This window comes from Hirundo rustica, unplaced genomic scaffold (genome assembly GCF_015227805.2).
Source record: "Hirundo rustica isolate bHirRus1 unplaced genomic scaffold, bHirRus1.pri.v3 scaffold_106_arrow_ctg1, whole genome shotgun sequence".
NCBI classification, from domain to species: domain Eukaryota; kingdom Metazoa; phylum Chordata; class Aves; order Passeriformes; family Hirundinidae; genus Hirundo; species Hirundo rustica.
In genome coordinates this window covers 102,620-120,023 of record NW_026690210.1, presented here as the reverse complement: position 1 = coordinate 120,023, position 17,404 = coordinate 102,620, and the positions used below count along the sequence as shown (strand labels likewise).

The 17,404-nt window shown below is 50.5% G+C and overlaps 1 protein-coding gene and 1 pseudogene across 1 annotated transcript; one reads left to right on the top strand and one right to left on the bottom strand.

Moving 5' to 3' along the window:
* The window catches only part of LOC120747613 (zinc finger protein 850-like), a 40,736-nt pseudogene that overhangs the window by 14,267 nt on the left and 9,065 nt on the right, over window positions 1–17,404 (bottom strand).
* LOC120747615 (olfactory receptor 14J1-like) lies at window positions 7,102–8,034 on the top strand. Its single transcript, XM_040053633.1, has one exon. The coding sequence runs from the start codon at window positions 7,102–7,104 to the stop codon at window positions 8,032–8,034; it is 933 nt and encodes a 310-aa protein (XP_039909567.1).

The window sequence follows — 17,404 nt, the reverse complement described above, 5'->3', positions numbered from 1 at the left end:
GTGTGGAGAGAGATGACCATGGGAAAGCCATCACAAAACTTGCTGAAGAAATTAAAAGGGTGGCACACGTACCTGTTCAAAGGTGGAATTCTATTCTAAAAACTGATTGGTGGGATAACCTCTTTGGAGGAGCCTGGTGGAAGAAGGTGGGATTTATGCTGTTATGTTCTGGATTAGGATTGTTATTCTTACCATGCATGATTCCATGTTTTATTAGACTAATCCACCCAGTGATACAAGGAATGCAAATGACAGCAATGCCCATTGATCCAGAATTGGCAGCAAAAGGGAAACCAAATTCTTTGATGATATTAAAAGCTAGACCTACTCACACTCCAAATAAAGGACCCGAAGAGAAGTAGACAACATAAATGGACTACTCTAGCACACGAGATGTCAACCAAATTTGAGAAGGAATGCGAAAAGCTTGATGCAGCATGGGAGATGTTAGAAAAATTAGAGGCTGATATGAGAGAGCGTGAAAACCTGGATTATTGGGAATATAGAAGAAATCGAGATTCAGTTTTAATTAAAAGCATGAATCAATATGATTAAAAAGAGAAATGGGGGAAATTGTAATAAATGAAAATTATTCATGCTAATTGTAATCATATCAATATTTTAATAATATATATATTTTAGAAAATACTTGTTATACAGTAGTAAAGGAAAAAGTAGATGTGAGTAGTGTTACAAAGCAGATGGGCCCCTTGGCAGATGCTACATGAGAAAAATAAGATACAGGATGTAGTTTGAGATAAGCAAGAGTTTCAAATCTGGATTGGCCAAAACTGGGACTACTCCAAGGTTGGGAGATGGGCCCTTTGCAGATGTTATGGGATACAGGATGTCTTAGGATAGAACTGGCCTTGAGATGGAAAAAGTTGGGACTTTTCCAAGGTAGGGAGTTTGAGTGGTGGTTTGATCCATGAAATAATTACTTTTTGGAACATAATGCTTAGTTATGTATGACACAAAACTTAGAGCGCATGCACAACCATTAATGTTATTCATAGGATGCAAGGAAGATGATGAGCCTTCCTCTGAAGAAGACCACCAAAAAGCCAAGAAGACCCCCTAACAAGTGGAGCATGTGCTATGTAGTATAATGACGTAGATTTTAAGAATTGAAAATAGGAGGAGATTCATGGGAAAAATTAATGAATATGTATTAGCATACAGTATATAAGTTAAAGTTAGACTACTTTGTTTTGTATGTGAGGTAGGGTGAGAAGCCCCCCCTCCGTACCCTGGTCAGTTTTGCTTATGCTTTATCTAAACAGTACTTATGTTTAATTAATCACTGCCCAATTTTTGTATATGCTTGATTATAAAATGCTACTTAAATAAAATTGCATTGCTGATAAATTCAACTTGGTTGCTTATTAAATTAGACATATAGAGCTTAATTTAAAATCTTTCCTCCCTTCCCTCCTTTTTCCTTCTTCCTTTCCTTCTTTCTCTCTCGTTTCTTTCTTTCTTTCTTTCTTGGGAGCAGGTGCCCTTACCCTCCCAAAATCACTGCCACTCCACCTCAGCCCTGGACAGCACAGCACCTTAAACTCAGCCTTCCCAATTTCAGAGCAACCTTCCACAAGTCACTTCCAGGCCCCAAAATTCCTTAAAGCACCAGCAGCCTTTAAAAACTGCTTCTTGTTTTCTATCCCTCTACTCCCCTACTCCAAGAGCCCAAACCATCCCATCCCCCCATTGCAATCCCTACCCCTCCCAACTTTCCTGCCACCGACACACTGCAATCCCCACATGACACTGTCCCATCCCATCCCATCCCATCCCATCCCATCCCATCCCATCCCATCCCATCCCATCCCATCCCATCCCATCCCATCCCATGCCTTCTGGGCAGGAAGTCCCCTCCAACCAGCCCTTGCACACTTCCAGCCATTCCACAGCAGCCACAGCTTTTCCGCCCACTCTGTGCCAGGGCCCCACCGCCCTCCCAGGGAACAAGTCCATCCCCACATCCCAGCTCACCCTGGCCCCAAGCAGTGTCCAGCCATGGCCTGTGTCCTGGCGCTGCAGGCCCTTGGCAAGAGTCTCTCCCAGCCAGCAATTCCTGCTCTTCCCTGCTCTGGGGCAGCAGCTGCAAGTTGATTTGCTCCCTGGGCCACTGGCCCAGCCCCAAGCCAGGGCCGGGACCTTTCCCCAGAGCTCTGCCGGCACTGGCTCGCTTCGGCCGCAGCCCAGCAGACGGAGCTCAGAGCTCCCCGGGGGCTGCGCCTCCTGCCCAGGGACAGCAGCAGGGGCAGCTGAGACTTCTGCCCCGGGGCCAGCAGGGAATGCACCCCAGGGAACGGCTGGGGCTGGGCCAGGCCAGCTGCGGGCTGGAGACCAGCAAAAGCTTCTTCCCCTACAGGGGGCTTGACCACTCACCAGGCTCCCCAGGGAATGGTCACAGCTGCGAGGCTGCTGCAGCTCCAGGAGCCTTGGGACACCGCTCCTGGGAATGCCCAGGCTGCCACTCTTGGGCTGTCTGTGTAGGGCCAGGGCCTGGACTCCATGATCCCGCTGCCTCCCTCCCAGCTCAGCCCCTTCTGCAACTCTCACCCTTGGGCTCAGCCTTTGTGTCTCCTCCAGGCGCTGGCAGAGCTCTTGGGGCTGGGGCAGGAGCGGGACAGCCCCAGCGTTCCCCTCTCTGTGACACCACGGTGGTGACAGCTCCAACGTTCCCTGCCTGGAGACGCTCCAAGGGAAGCGTCCAGAGCCACACCCAGACAGCAAAACTGACCGGGCACTGAGCACCCCCGGCCTGGGCTGATGTGCATTCCTGTGCACACAGCTCGGGGAAGGTCCCCCTGGCCACCTCCACAGTGCCACAGGCAAGTGTCAGATAGAGTTACAGAGCTCTGCCCAGAGCTGATAGGGAAATTAAAAAAAATAACAAACAAAACCCAAACAAAACAACCAAACAAAAACCCAAAGGAGCCAGTCACTGTGATTAGTTTAACTGGGTTTTTTATTAAAGAAAAGAACACCTGGAAACACGGACCTGAGATAAGCCCAAGGTCCCCAAGGACGAAGCAGCCTTGAATCAAAAAGAGACAGCACCTGTGCTGGGTACTCCTTTGGTCACCAGTACCTCCAGAGGACCCCACCTGTCCCCAGGGTGACCTTTTATAGCCTCCAGGGGGATCCAAATCATCTCTCTTCTCATTGGCTCCCATCTAGGGGTCCTGATTGGTCCAACCCGACGGCGCATTTCTGTCCAATCATTTTGCACCTCAGTCAGTGATTGGCTGCCGCCGTGAGCCAATCCCGTCCTCCATGACGTCACTCCTCTGGCCAAAGCTCCCTCGTGCCGTCCCCTCTCAGCTTCCCCCCGCTGGTCACTCATCACAAAGTGAAAAACCCAAACTCCAAACACAAACCCAGCCCAAACAACCCCACCAAACAACAACCCACAACTGTCCCATTCAACTTAATTCACCCACAACACCAGGACTGACCAATCTTGCTTCCCTTGGCTTCCCTTGGGCCTGCTCTCAGCTGCACTGAAACACTGGGGCTGTGCTTTTCTTCCTGTGGAAAAGAACCATCCTTCTCCTCCATGTCCCATGACCAAAATTGGAATATGGCCTCAAAAATTCCATCTATCCAAGGATTGCTCGCAGACAAAAGCTGCCATGACAAACAGGTCTGGCTGACCTTGGCCTCTGATGACTGACTTTCATCTTTCAATACTGGGCTTCTGTGGGTTCCTTCCTATGGAAAAGAACCGTCCCTCGTGTCCAGGCGCTCTTGGTCTCAACCCCTTGACCACTGTATAGGGACAAAGGAGCTCTGTGCTCAGTGGAATGGAGACTGAGGACAGGGGACGAGAGCCCTGGGAGGGATTGAAGGGTGATTTCAGAGATGGGGGATCATTTTGACATGGCAGAAAAGAGAGAGAGAAAGAAAAAAATTATGCAGAGGGCAGCTGGAGAAGTCCAGACTGGACACCAGGAGAAAGGAATTTCTCTCCCAGGGCAGGGCTGTGGTGCAACACATACCCCAGAGGAGCCTGGAGCAGCCCAAGGCTCTGTGTGCCCAGGCAGTGCCAGGCAGAATGCAGAGCTGTCAGCAAAGGAAGGGGCCAGCGAGGTGGAGCAGCCAGGAGACGACGACTGCCTGCAGGGACGGAGGCACAGGGCATGGACACCGTAGGACAGCCTGGGCTGGAGAGGGCACAGGGATGTGCAGCAGCTGAAAGGCCCTGACAGAGCCAACTCCTGCAGCACTTTGGCCATGGCTGCTGGCCCTGGCACTGAGGCCAGGAGGGGACAAGTGACCCTTGCAGCTCTGGGGCCTCATTGCCTCCTTGTCCCTGCTCAGCAGCCTGGCAGGGGCCACCCCATGGTGCTGCCCTTGGCATTGCACATCCCCACATCCCAGTGCCCTGGGAAGAGCCCTGAGCAAGGAGGGAGGGACAGGATCTGCCTTGCCAGGGGCTGGGGCTCAGGTCTTGGCCCTTTGCATTCCTGAAACACATCCAGGTTTGCTCAGCACCCAAAGACACCTTTTCCTTGTTTGTCCTCACCAGCCCATAGTGCTTGCAGTGTTCTGCTTAACTAGAACATGGGGACACTTTCCTATGAGTTGTGTCCCTCAGTGGGACCCATTAAAAGTTAAAGAAACTTTGGACTTTGAATCTGACTGTGAGTTCTTGAGAAGTTTTTTGAGCACACTCTGAGGGATTGAGTCTGATGTAAACAGCACCAAAGCCCCAAGAGGGTCATTAAAGTCCTTGTGCTCTGTGTGTGCTGCTGAGCTGGGCTGGGCTCCTGGCACAGAGGAAGCTCCTGGCAACCAAGAAGAGCTTGAAAAAGACACTTCTGAGAAGCAGCTCCTTTCCCAGCCCAACAGGGCTGAGGGCACTGCTTGCAGGTACCTGAGAGGAGTGAAGCAGACAGAAGGTTAAAGCAGCTGGAAGGACAATTCTGAGATTATTCGTGGAGAAATCTTCACAGCTTCTGAAAATTCTGAGCTTCTTCATGGAGAAATCTTCACAACTTTTGACACAGTCTCTGGCTGCAGGGATCTCCTAAAGCTGACCCCTGACAGGACTGACATGACTGTAAGGATCACTCTGCTGCTGTTGCTGGTTTGGGGGAGGATGTGCTCCAGAGCAGGGCTGCCCTGGGATCCATCAGAGGGACAGGGCAGGATGGCTCCTGCTGCCATGGACGGCTGCAGGGGCTGAAGCTGGGGCTGCAGCCAGGGGTGCCCAGGGCTGTCCTGCAGAGCAGCTTCTGCAGCCTTGAGGGCTCCTGGCCAGGCCAGGGGATCTGCCACCTGCCAGGGGCAGCTCTCAGCCTGCCTGGGAGCTCCCCATGGATGCTGGAGGGGAGCTGTGGGTGCCAGGAGTGACTCCTGGCAGGGCAGGTCCTGCTGCTGTGGAGAGGGTACTGTGTGGGCCCAGGGCTGCTCAGAGCTTCAGTTCATGCCCAGGTCATTCCTGAGGGGACTTTTCATGAGCTCATTCAGGGCAGGGGTTTCTTGCTTGGGTCTCTGCTTTCCCGAATCTGTGCTCCCACTTTTCCCTGGCTCAGCTTGGTGAAAATGGAAACTCAGGTGCGCAGGGCAGAGCAGGGGCTCAGGCTCTTAAACCATCCTACTGAGTTTTCCTGGGATCCTCAGCAAGTGCCTCCAGCTCCCCAGCCTCCAGATCCATGCATCATCCCCTTCCCATGGTGCCCAGGCCTGGGAGAGCTGTTCTTTAATCCCTGCAGCCCCGAGCAGCTGCAGGGCAGAGCTGGCCCAGGGGCTGGGCTGGGCTCTGGCAGCACTGGCAGGGAAGGAGCCCGGGGCCACAGGAACAGCTCGGGCTGGGACAGCTCCAGCAGCAGAGCCCTGGGCAGGGAGGGAGGGAGGCAGCGCTGAGGGAAGCCCTGCTGCAGGGGAGATGTGGCACCTGCCGGCCCTGCCCTGCAGGGCACACACTGCCCTGAGCAGCACAGCTCTTGTGTCCCCTCGCAGCCAGCACAGCCCTCAGCCCGGGGGCTCGAGGCCCTCAGTCCCCTCCTGGGCCGGCAGAGCAGCTCCAGAGATGAAGGGCATCTCTCCTGCCATGTGCCCATTCCTGCTGAGCAGGGCCTGAGGGAGATGTCCTGCACTGCTGCTGCCTGGGAGAGGCTGTGCAGGGCTGGGCAGGGAAAGGCTTTTCCTCAGGCTCAGCTCTCTCTCTCCCCTTGCCTTGCCCAGGTGCTCCTGGCATTGCTGATGGGCTCTCTGGGAATGGCAGTTCCAGCTGCAGGCTCAGGCCCAGCCCTTGGGCTCCTCCTGTGCAGGCTGAGCACAGCAATGGGGTGTCCCAGCTCCCTCTGCCCCAGGGAGCTCTGGGCAGGGCAGGCTGGAGGCTGGGAATGAGCTGACTCTCCTCCAGCAGTGCCATGGACAGGACCCTGGGTGTGTCCTGGGAATGCCATCCAAGCTGTGAGCTGCCTCCAGGAGACACTGGGGGACAGGAGTGTCCTTGGCCAGGAGTGGGGCTGAGACTCTGAGAAAGGCTGAGCCAGTTTGCTCTGCTGTGGCTCCCTCTGCTCTCAGCTGTGTCAGGCTGATTTTCAGGGGAACACAGGGACTGCCCTGGATCTCAGAAAGGGCAGCTGGGGACAGATGGAGCCACAGAGCAGCTCCCCTCACCCTTCACTGTGTTCCAGCCAATGCTCTTGCCTTGCACAGTTCTCTCTGATCTCCCTGGGCACAGCAGGAAACCCTCTCCAGCTGCCTTTGGCCATCACCGTTCCTTAGCCCTGGCACAGGAGATGCTGCCAAGCTCCTCTGCCTCAGGAGCACTTTGGGCTGATGAAGTCCAAGCCCAGGACTGGCCCCTGTTCCTGTTCCCATGACCCCAGTGCTGCAGAGCAGAGCTGACCCCTCGGTGTCCATGGGCAGAGCCCCTGCTCATCACAGCAATGGGGCCAGATCCCAGCAGAGCTCCAGGCACGGGGCTGAAGGAAGGGCTCTGAGAAAAGGAAAATTGGGTGGCACAGAGCAGCAGGGGCAGAGCTGGGAGAAAGGGTTTGGGAATTGCTCAACAAAGTCTGCCCTGACTTGTCACTGTGTCCTCCTTCAACAGGACTCCATAGCCAGAGTGAAGAAATGTCCAACAGCAGCTCCATCAGCCACTTCCTCCTGCTGGCATTGGCAGACATGCGGCAGCTGCAGCTCCTGCACTTCTGCCTCTTCCTGGGCATCTCCCTGGCTGCCCTCCTGGGCAACGGCCTCATCATCAGCGCCGCAGCCTGCGGCCACCACCTGCACACGCCCATGTTCTTCTTCCTGCTCAACCTGGCCCTCACCGACCTGGGCTCCATCTGCACCACTGTGCCCAAAGCCATGCACAATTCCCTCTGGGACACCAGGAACATCTCCTACAAAGGATGTGTTGCCCAAGTCTTTTTTTTTGCCTTTTTTACCTTAGCAGAGTTTTCCCTCCTGACCATCATGTGCTATGACCGCTACGTGTCCATCTGCAAACCCCTGCACTTCGGGACCCTCCTGGGCAGCAGAGCTTGTGCCCACATGGCAGCAGCTGCCTGGGCCAGTGCCTTTCTCATTGCTCTCATGCACACGGCCAATACATTTTCCCTGCCCCTGTGCCATGGCAATGTCCTGGGCCAGTTCTTCTGTGAAATCCCACACATCCTCAAACTCTCCTGCTCCAAATCCTACCTCAGGGAATTTGGGCTTCTTGCGGTTACTGCTAGTTTATCATTTGGTTGTTTTGTGTTCATTGTTTTCTCCTATGTGCAGATCTTCAGGGCTGTGCTGAGGATCCCCTCTGAGCAGGGACGGCACAAAGCCTTTTCCACCTGCCTCCCTCACCTGGCTGTGGTCTCGCTGTTCCTCAGCACTATAACGTTTGCTAATCTGAAGCCCCCTTCTATCTCCTCCCCATCCCTGCATCTGGCCCTGTCAGTTCTGTACTCGGTGGTGTCTCCAGCTCTGAACCCCGTCATCTACAGCCTGAGGAACCAAGAGCTCAAGGCTGCAGTGTGGACACTGATGACTGGATGGTTTCAGGAACATTAAAGCAATGGCCAATTTCTGAAAATCACTTGTAATAAAAGTAATTTTTGATTCACCTTGTTGGTGTAATTTTGGAGGTTCTGTTACTTTGTTTTATATTTTTTCATATTGTCCAAAAAAACGTCATAGCTTTTGCCATTTCTCATGTTTTTTTCCCTACACCTCGCCTGTGGCCACAGACTGTCCCAATGAGGGGCTGCACTCTTGGTGGCTTGAAAGGAACTCAAGGATCTCCCAGCCAAGTTTTCTGCAGACATCCCCCATTTGTTCCCTTCTCTGCAGCTGCAGCAGCAATGTCTGAGTGCAGAGCTGGGGGCAGATCAGTGCTGGCACAGCAGCTGTGCCCAGGAGCAGCAGCACTTGGTGTTGCCAGTGCTGCTCCCGTGCCCCTGCCCCGCTGCCCTCCTGGCCCTGGTGTTGCTGTAGGGCCTGAGTGCTCTCGGGGCCGGGCACAGTGCTGGGGGTGGCAGTGCCGGGGCTGCAGCAGGGACAGGCCATGGGCACTGCTGGGGCAGCGCTGACGCCTCAGGGCAGGGCCTGGGGGCTCCAGGCTCCTTGCCCAGGCTCTCTCCAGAACACGCCCAGGCCAATGCTCAGCAGAGAAAAGCCCCGTGAGCAGCCCCAGGGTGGCCGTGGGCAGGCTGGGGGCAAACAGCATGGCTGGGGCTCTGCAAGGTGCCTGGGGGGAGATGGGAAGGAGCAGCAGAGCAGGGGCTGATCCATCCCCACTGCGCTGGACACCCCAGGGCAGCGTCCCAGAGCGTCCTCATGCACCTGCCAACAACATCCCCCCTCTGCAGCCCTGGCCTCTCCCCCAGCTCACACAGGTGCCGCATCCTTGCAGGCACAGACACGGCAGCACTGGCTCAGGAGCCCCTGTTTGCACTGCCCAGAGCAGGCGTGAGCACCCCCATGGTGCTGGTGTGGGGAGATGAACCTGAGTGAGCACAAATGCCATCAGCCCCTGGGGCCAGGAAGGGCTGGGGGACAGCAGGGAAACCACTCAGGTTTGTGGTGGCCTCTGAAGTCAGCCAGAAAGTTTTTTCCCATGAGCTGTGAGTTTCCTGTGCCACTGCAGACGTTGTTGCTCAGAGCCAGGGCTGCCTGGCAGCCAGCCCCAAACTGCCCTCAGCATTTCCTTTGCTTAACCTGGGCTTTCTTTACTCTTCCTGGATACAAATTTCTTCCTATCTCCTACCCCTGTTCCCTCCCCTGCAAACAGCCCATCCCTGGTTGTCCTTTTGTTTTTGACCCCTCTCCCCATTTCAGCTCCTGACTTGGCACCATGGGAACGTCCCTTGGGGAGCAGGATCATCCTCCAAGTGCTTCAGGAATTGTCTGCAGACTCCTGCAGGACTGTCAGGATGGACTTTGGGGCTGTGAGGGGAAGCTGAGGCACCTGGGCTTCTGGACTTTCTGGAGAGGATGCCCAGGGCTCATCCTGCAACTGCTGCAAGGGTGGTTTCAGAGAATCACAGAATCAGCAAGGTTGGAAATGACCTTGGACATCATCAAGTCCAACCTGTGTCCTGACACCACCTTGTCTCCCCTGAGCCTCCTCTTCTCCAGGATAAACAATCCCAGCTCCCTCTGCCGCTCCTCACAGGACTTGTGTTCCAGACCCCTCACCAGCCTTGCTGCCCTTCTCTGGACACACTCCAGCCTCTCCATGTCCTTCCTAAATTGGGGGGCCCAGAACTGGACACAGCATTCGAGGTGCTGCCCAGCCATTGCCAGGAGCCACAGGCCTTCTTGGCCACCTGGGCACACTGCTGGCTCATGTCCAGCCTGCTGTCCATCAGTCCATGCAAATCTCTTTCTGCCTGGCTGTTGTCCAGTCACTCTGTCCCCAGCCTGTAGTGCTGCAGGGGTTGTGGCCAACGTTCAGGACCTGGCACTTGGGCTTGTTGCACCTCACATTGTTGGATTTGGTCCCTGGGTCCTTCCTGTCCTGGGCTCTGTGCAGAGCCCTGCTACCCTCCAGCAGATCAACACCCCCAGACAACTTGGTGTCTCCACGGTTCCAGGAAGCCCTAGAGAATCACAATGGTCTCCATGATTTCATGAAACCTCCCAGTGTCACAATGTCCCTTTGGTTCCATCGGAAACCTTGGTGTCACAAAGTCCCTTGGATCCTTGGGCCCTGCTGTGTCACTATGGTGCCTTGGTCCCTCAAGGCCCTGCCGTGTCACAGTGGATCCTTGGTTCCATGTGGGAAGACAGATAGAGATAGTGCTAAAGGCAATCTTGCCCCCCATACATTGCAGTTGTGTTAATTATCAAAGAATGGGAACAGCCTTGCCCTCACAGCCCTGGGTGTGATAAAAGAGTGAATTAGGTGTGAGAGGAGTCTGTTGGAGTCTATTGGCAGTGCTGAGAGAAGGAAGGGACAGGTGGTCATGTGAGGGACAGAAATGCTAAGACACTGTATGAGGGACAGACGGGGTAAGGTGGCCGTACTAGGGACAGGAAGCAGTGAGCTAGAGATGTGGAAGGAAGGTAGAAGAAGGAGAGAAAGAGCCAGAGCTCTGTAAAGCTACTCATGGGACTACAACATAGAAAAACTATGAACGTTTTACATAACAAGGTAATAATACTTGGAGCCCCCTGAAGTTTTTAATGGAGCACTCTTGAGTGCTGTGGCCATCTTGACAACAACTAATGGTGACCCCGATGTGATACAACAGCCTGAACGGCGTGATACAACAGCCTGAATGGCATACCCAGTCTGGACTGATATAGGGTCCTAGTGACTGGCAACATTGACCCACTGGGAGGAGAGGGGCGGGTGGTGTTGGTGGAGCTGAGAGTGGTTTGTGGAAGCCACAGTGAGGTCTGCACCTGATTTTCTCCTTTCAAGACACCTGGAAGCAGGTGAGCCACCAACTAGTAATAAAGGAACATAACTTAACTAAGGAGTGTCGTGACCACCTGTAAGAGTCTGTCTGAAGTTCCCCTCATTTGCCTCACAATCGTCATAAGGACCCTGAGGACCCACTGCAGTTCTGGCCTGCTCGAGGTGGATGCTTGCCAATCATCTGCAGGTGCATTTTCCTGTGTCACCACGCCACGGTACACTGGCTTTGAGCAGTGTAATGGTAGTCCTGTACCTGAAGATTACACCTGCTGCACGGTTCCTGCTTCATGACAATAGCCTATGAATTTCCCCACCTCTTGGCCAAGGGAACTTTCTGGGGTAACTTTGGGAGCCCCCACAGAAAATCCTTCATCTGCTTCGCAACCACCGTGACAGACAGAGATCAAAACCCCCTTCCAAGGACTGAGATTGAGACCCCTATATGAAGCCCCTCTCAAGGACTGAGACATGAGACCCCGACAACCCTAATACAGGGGGTGGGGGCTGACTTAACTGAAGCGAGATGTTTGCCTGGAGGCGTGATCGTTGGACCAAGAAGACAATGGCTCTCGCTTACTGCTAAGAACATGGACTACCTGTTCCCCCTTGGTGGCTTCAATAGATTTACCTGTTCCCCCCTGTGATTGAGGACTATAATAAAAACCCCTGAGTTAACCAGAGATTTTGAGAGATTCTCCCTGACGTGACAGGTGGACCCATCGACCAGACCACGAGGACTTCATCTCCACGTTTGGTAGCTATATCCCCCCTTTCCTCTATCTCTGTCTCTTTCTCACACTCTTAATCCCTCTATTGCCTTTGCTATGGTCAATCAATAAAAGGTGCATTTGTTTTAATGCTGAAATCCCCTCTGTGTTGTGTTTTGCACTCTGAGATCAGTAAACGAACCATCACGACCCCCGCTTGTACGAGCAGATCGTGACATTAAATTGGTGTCACGGACAGGATTCTGATAGACCAAGGGGTTTACAGGGTTGTGTGCAGTCTGTAATAGGGGAAGGACGTTCCGCTCCAGCCGCACCTAGCCTGTCATTCCCGAAAGGGTTGAACAGAGCTAGAAAGCAAGGGGGGCGACTCGAATTTCCCGCAAACTGCACACGCCTAGGTGATAAGCACCCCCATACTCAATTGAGGGTTCTGTCTTCAGAATTTCACAAAAGATCTCTTAGTGCAAAAAGGGGAAATTGTTTTTGTGTTTGTGTGTCTCTGGACTGTCTGGGAAGGAAGGGACAACCTGAAGCAACTAAGCAGCGCCTCCCAGGCAGATTTTGTCTCTTCACCCACTCAGGAAAGTGAAGGGAGACACAGCCGAGCTGTGTGTGCGTGTGCAACTAAGTATTTCCTCCCTGTTGTGGTTTTGATCCCTTCACAAAATGACTGAAAATCTTAGTGCAAAAGACAAAGCTGCATTTTATGCATTACTTGCTAAACACAATGCCAAGCCTTCTCCGGGAGGAGAAGAGTGGGCACAATGTAATTGGTTTAATTTGGAAAATATTATTGATAGAGTATGCTCTTTAGAACATGAAACAAAATTTAAACTGGGCAAAAACAAAACTATCCCCTGCTCAGTTTTGGGAGCTTTTCTTTCAGCAGCTGTAGAAAGTCACTTCAAGCGAAGAAGTGAGGAAAAAAACTATAATAGACTCCCTTCAAAACCTAGTTGAAATTTTGCAAAAACAATTAAATGAAGAAAGGAATGAGATCTATGCACTGAGAGCTGCCCTTAGAGAGGAACGTGTTAAAAACTCCTATAATGTTGATTCCTCTATGGAAACAGAGGAGAAGGAAACTCCTCACATTAAACAAATTTATCCCCATAAGGAACTTGAAGGAGTCAAAAACTGCAGGGAAATCTGCTGTCCTCACTTGAGACCCTTGGTTAAAACAGAATATAATTATATAAATGATGAAGATTTTGAACCACATATCACAACCAAACATATACCATACAGCACTACTGAATTGGCTAAGCTAAAAAAGGAATACAGCCGCCTCCCACAAGAATCAGAGACAGAGCATATCTTCTGAGTGTCCCTCACTGGTGGAGATCAAATTAAATTAACTGAACGTGAGGCCAGTGGATATTGGGGACATGGAGTTTTCTTGACAACAGGAAATAAACATATTCCGTGGTCCCTGACTCGGTTTGCAGCTTATTGGGCAGGGGGGCTTAGCCCCTTGGAAAGGGGCGAGCCTTTGGCTATAATTGGTGGCCCTGACCAACTGCTAGAAAACATTCACAAAGCTGCCTGCTTGCAAATGATACATGAAAGAAAATTAATTTCTGGCTATTAAGCACTAAAGCAATTACCAGTGAAGCCAGAACTAATGACCCCTTTTGATTCGGGGGCTTCCAGAATCACTCAAACCTACAGCAATTACTTTACAAAAGACCACAATGGTCCTGTGGAAAGGCTGGATAGATTCCTTGGAAACTCAAGCAACCAAACTGGATCTACCAATCCTGGCTTTGCTCCATATTCAATCCCCTCTCAGTTGCCAGCTTCTCAATTTGATTCATCTGCTGGTGATCATAAAGTTTGGACTGGCAGTCAGCTTGCAGCAGATCTCATTAATTACAGTAAAAAGTATGGACCTGTAAAAACCCCGGAGGACACTTCTACTAGGCTTTCCCAAGGGTACAAACATTCCCTCACCCTAGCTCAGGATGCCCAAGAGTTAGAAAATATACCCACAGCTCACAATGTAGCTGTCTATCAATACATTGATGATATCCTTGTGGGAGGAGATGAAATAGAAGTGGGAGATGTCCAACAGAAAATAATCTCTCACTTAGAAAGTCTTGATTTGCAGGTTACCTCAGAGAAAATTCAAAAACCTTCTCAGGAAGTGAAGGTCTTGGGAATTTGGTGGAAGGGAGCTATGACCTGTATTCCACCGGACACCCTAACCTCTTTAGATCAGATTAAAATGCCTGAATCCAGGAAAGATCTTCAGCAAGCTCTAGGACTATTAGTGTTCTGGAGAAAACACATTCCAGATTTCTCAATAATTGCCAGGCCCCTTTATGACTTGCTGAGGAAAGGGGTTAAATGGGATTGGACCCCTGCTCAAGAAGAAGCACTACAATTGCTGATTTTTGAAGCAACAGCTCATCAGGCATTAGGCCCTATCCATCCTACAGATCCTTTCCAGGTAGAATGGGGATTTGCCTCCTCAGGGCTATCCATACACATATGGCAGCAAGGTCCTGAGGGTCCGATGAGATCTGCTGGTTTTTATTCCCATAGTTTCAAAGATGCTGAAAAAAGATATACTACCTGGGAAAAAGGATTGTTTGTGGTTAGCTTAGCTCTCATAGAAGTGGAGAATGTTGCACAACAACAACCAATTGTCTTGAGAGGCCCTTTTGAAGTTATTAAAACAGTCACTACTGGGACCCCCCACCTGACGGGGTGGCCCAGGGGGCCTCAGTAAGAAAGTGGTATGCTCAGATTGAACATTACTGTAACATCTTCTCAATAACTGAAGAAGCTGTGAAAAGTGTGAATGATAAATGGGCAGTAAATGGGTGCCACAAAATCACTGCTTTTTGCCCTACACCTCCAAGCATAATTCCCTCACCACAGGGACCTGATGATCCTAAGCATCCTGCACATTACCCTGGACAGCCTGCTCTGGTGGACCTCCCTGCTGTAGGGGCAGTACCCCTAGTGCTGAAAATCCCTCTGAATAATTATGCATGTATAGTCTTTGATGCCCTAGGGAAAGAGCATCAGATAAATTACATGCTGGACAATTCCATCATTCTAATTTTCTGCCTCTTAGTGGCAGATTTTGTTGTGTTTGCTTTTCACAGGCGAACTCCGAGGGACATTAAAGATCATCTGAACCATGATAAGACTAGTGATACTTTTCTGTATCCTAGCACAACCCCATGGCCAGAACTTTTTCAGAATGGCCTTGGTCCCAAGCTTTTGTTCACTCTACTGGATCCATGGGAAATGTGGAAAGTTTAAACCTATCAACTCTTGTTATGCATGAAAATCAGATATACACTAGGCAGGAATGGGAAAACCAAAAAACCTGGCAGCTTCAAGGGATAGGGGGGGAAAAAATTAGTATAGGGTGCCAAATGATTAAAGGAACCACCTATAGTAAGGCAGCCTCCATCAGTGTTTGGACAAACCAAATATATAAGCACAAAGAGGTCTGCACACATCCAAGCGTACAGGACTGTTGGAACAATTTCACACTGCCACAAACAGTAGAAGTAGTTTGTCTTTGGGCCAAAAATACTGAAGGGCTTTCTTTCAAGTTTAAAATAAATATCACAGCCCAATCTACTACAGCTCATACCACCACCACTCCAACCCAACCACCGGTTATGCTTGGCTCCAGACGTTAAGAGAAATAACTGGTGTTATGGGAACAGGATTGGGAATTCTAAATACTATTAATGAATAAATTGGCTGCCACAACTAGAGATTTGATCAAACATATTACTAAATTGGGAAATACAAAACAATGGTTTCTTTGGCCCTCAGCTGTATCCAAGCTCAATTGTGGATGCAGTCAGTTGCTGCCTCTATTATAATAATTTGGGACAATGCCACTGACTTTGAAAGAGAATTCCAATCCTGGTGGAACTTAGTAAATTTTACTTACAACCCCATTACAAACACGGCCACAGCTTTTGTGTTAACCATACATAATGCTTCAGTGCATTTGATATTCTCTATCATTGCACTAGGATTGAATTATGATGGAGCTATTCTCTGCCCTTCCGAGCATAGGGAATGGGCCCCTCAATTGGTGAGAAATGGCAAACTGTTAACTTAGAATCCTGTATTGTCCGACAACAACAAGGGTTTATCTGTGAAAGTAATGCAATTATAGCCCAAGATATTTGTCTGGACACAGAGCAAAATATCTGTCATTTTGAAATTCATCCTAACGAGGCCCCTGGAACAGTCCTTATATATATAGGCAATGGTTGTGCATGCTTTAGAACTATTTGTGATATAGTATTTGTAGAAAACATAGTAGTAGACACTAAAAATCATTCAAACTTCTGTGCTTGCAATTTTACTAAAATTACAGGATGTGATTCTTCTTATAAAGCTCCAGTTACTTCTCATTGCCTTTTGCAATTGAATTATACATTGATTCACAGACTATCACCTACTCCCATTGGACATCCCCAAGCCTATTGACACAAGGCGATTATAAAATTTGAATGGATGTTTTGAAATTATTTTCTTTTGTAATCTTGTGAAAATTACTTTTGATTTTTGTGATTGGTTACGAAAAAAATTATTTTGAATTAGTACTGATTGTTATTATTGTTCTGATTAACCGTGATTTGTTTGATAATCTGAATTAATATTATTGTTTCCTTTTCCTTTTTTACTTTTCCTTTTCCTTCTTTTTCTCCCTCTCCCTCTCTACATACTACCTCTGTTTCTTGGGATATACTACCAACGTTGATGAGTCCTGAAGACTTCACAACGCCACTACGGAACCCTGCTGAAGAAGATCTCTTGAAGACAATCGTGAGTCACGGGGTGATGTAAGAGTCTGTCGGAAGTTCCCCTCATTTGCCTCACAATCGTCATAAGGACCCTGAGGACCCCACTGCAGTTCTGGTCTGCTTGAGGTGGATGCTTCCCAATCGTCTGCAGGTGCATTTTCCTGTGTCACCACGCCACGGTACACTGGCTTTGAGCAGTGTAATGGCAGTCCTGTACCTGAAGATTGCACCTGCTGCACGGTCCCTGCTTCACGACAATAGCCTACGAATTTCCCCACCTCTTGGCCAAGAGAACTTTCTGGGGTAACTCTGGTGGTCCCCCACGGAAAATACCTCATCTGCTTCGCAACCACCGTGACAGACAGAGATCAAAGCCCCCTTCCAGGGACTGAGATTGAGACCCCTATATGAAGCCCCTCTCAAGGACTGAGACATGAAACCCCGACAACCCCAATACAGGGGGTAGGGGCTGACTTAACCAAAGCGAGAAGTTTGCCTGGAGGTGTGATCGTTGGACCAAGAAGACAATGGCTCTCGCTTACTGCTAAGAACATGGACTACCTGTTCCCCCTCGGTGGCTTCAATAGGTTTACCTGTTCCCCCCGTGATTGAGGACTATAATAAAAACCCTGAGTTAACCAGAGATTTTGAGACTCTCCCTGACGTGACAGGCGGACCCATCTACCGGACCACAAGGACTCCGTCTCCACGTTTGGCAGCTATATCCCCCCTTTCTTCTATCACTTTCTCTATCTCTCTCACTCTTAATCCCTCTATCGCATTTGCTATGGTCAATCAATAAAAGGTGCATTTGTTTTAATGCTGAAATCCCCTCTGTGTTGTGTTTTGCACTCTGAGATCAGTAAACAAACCATCACGACCCCCGCGTGTACGAGCGGATTGTGACACCAGGCTGCCACTGTTGGGCTGTCTGTGCAGGGCCAGGGCCTGCACTCCATGATCCCGCTGCCTCCCTCCCAGCTCAGCCCCTTCTGCAG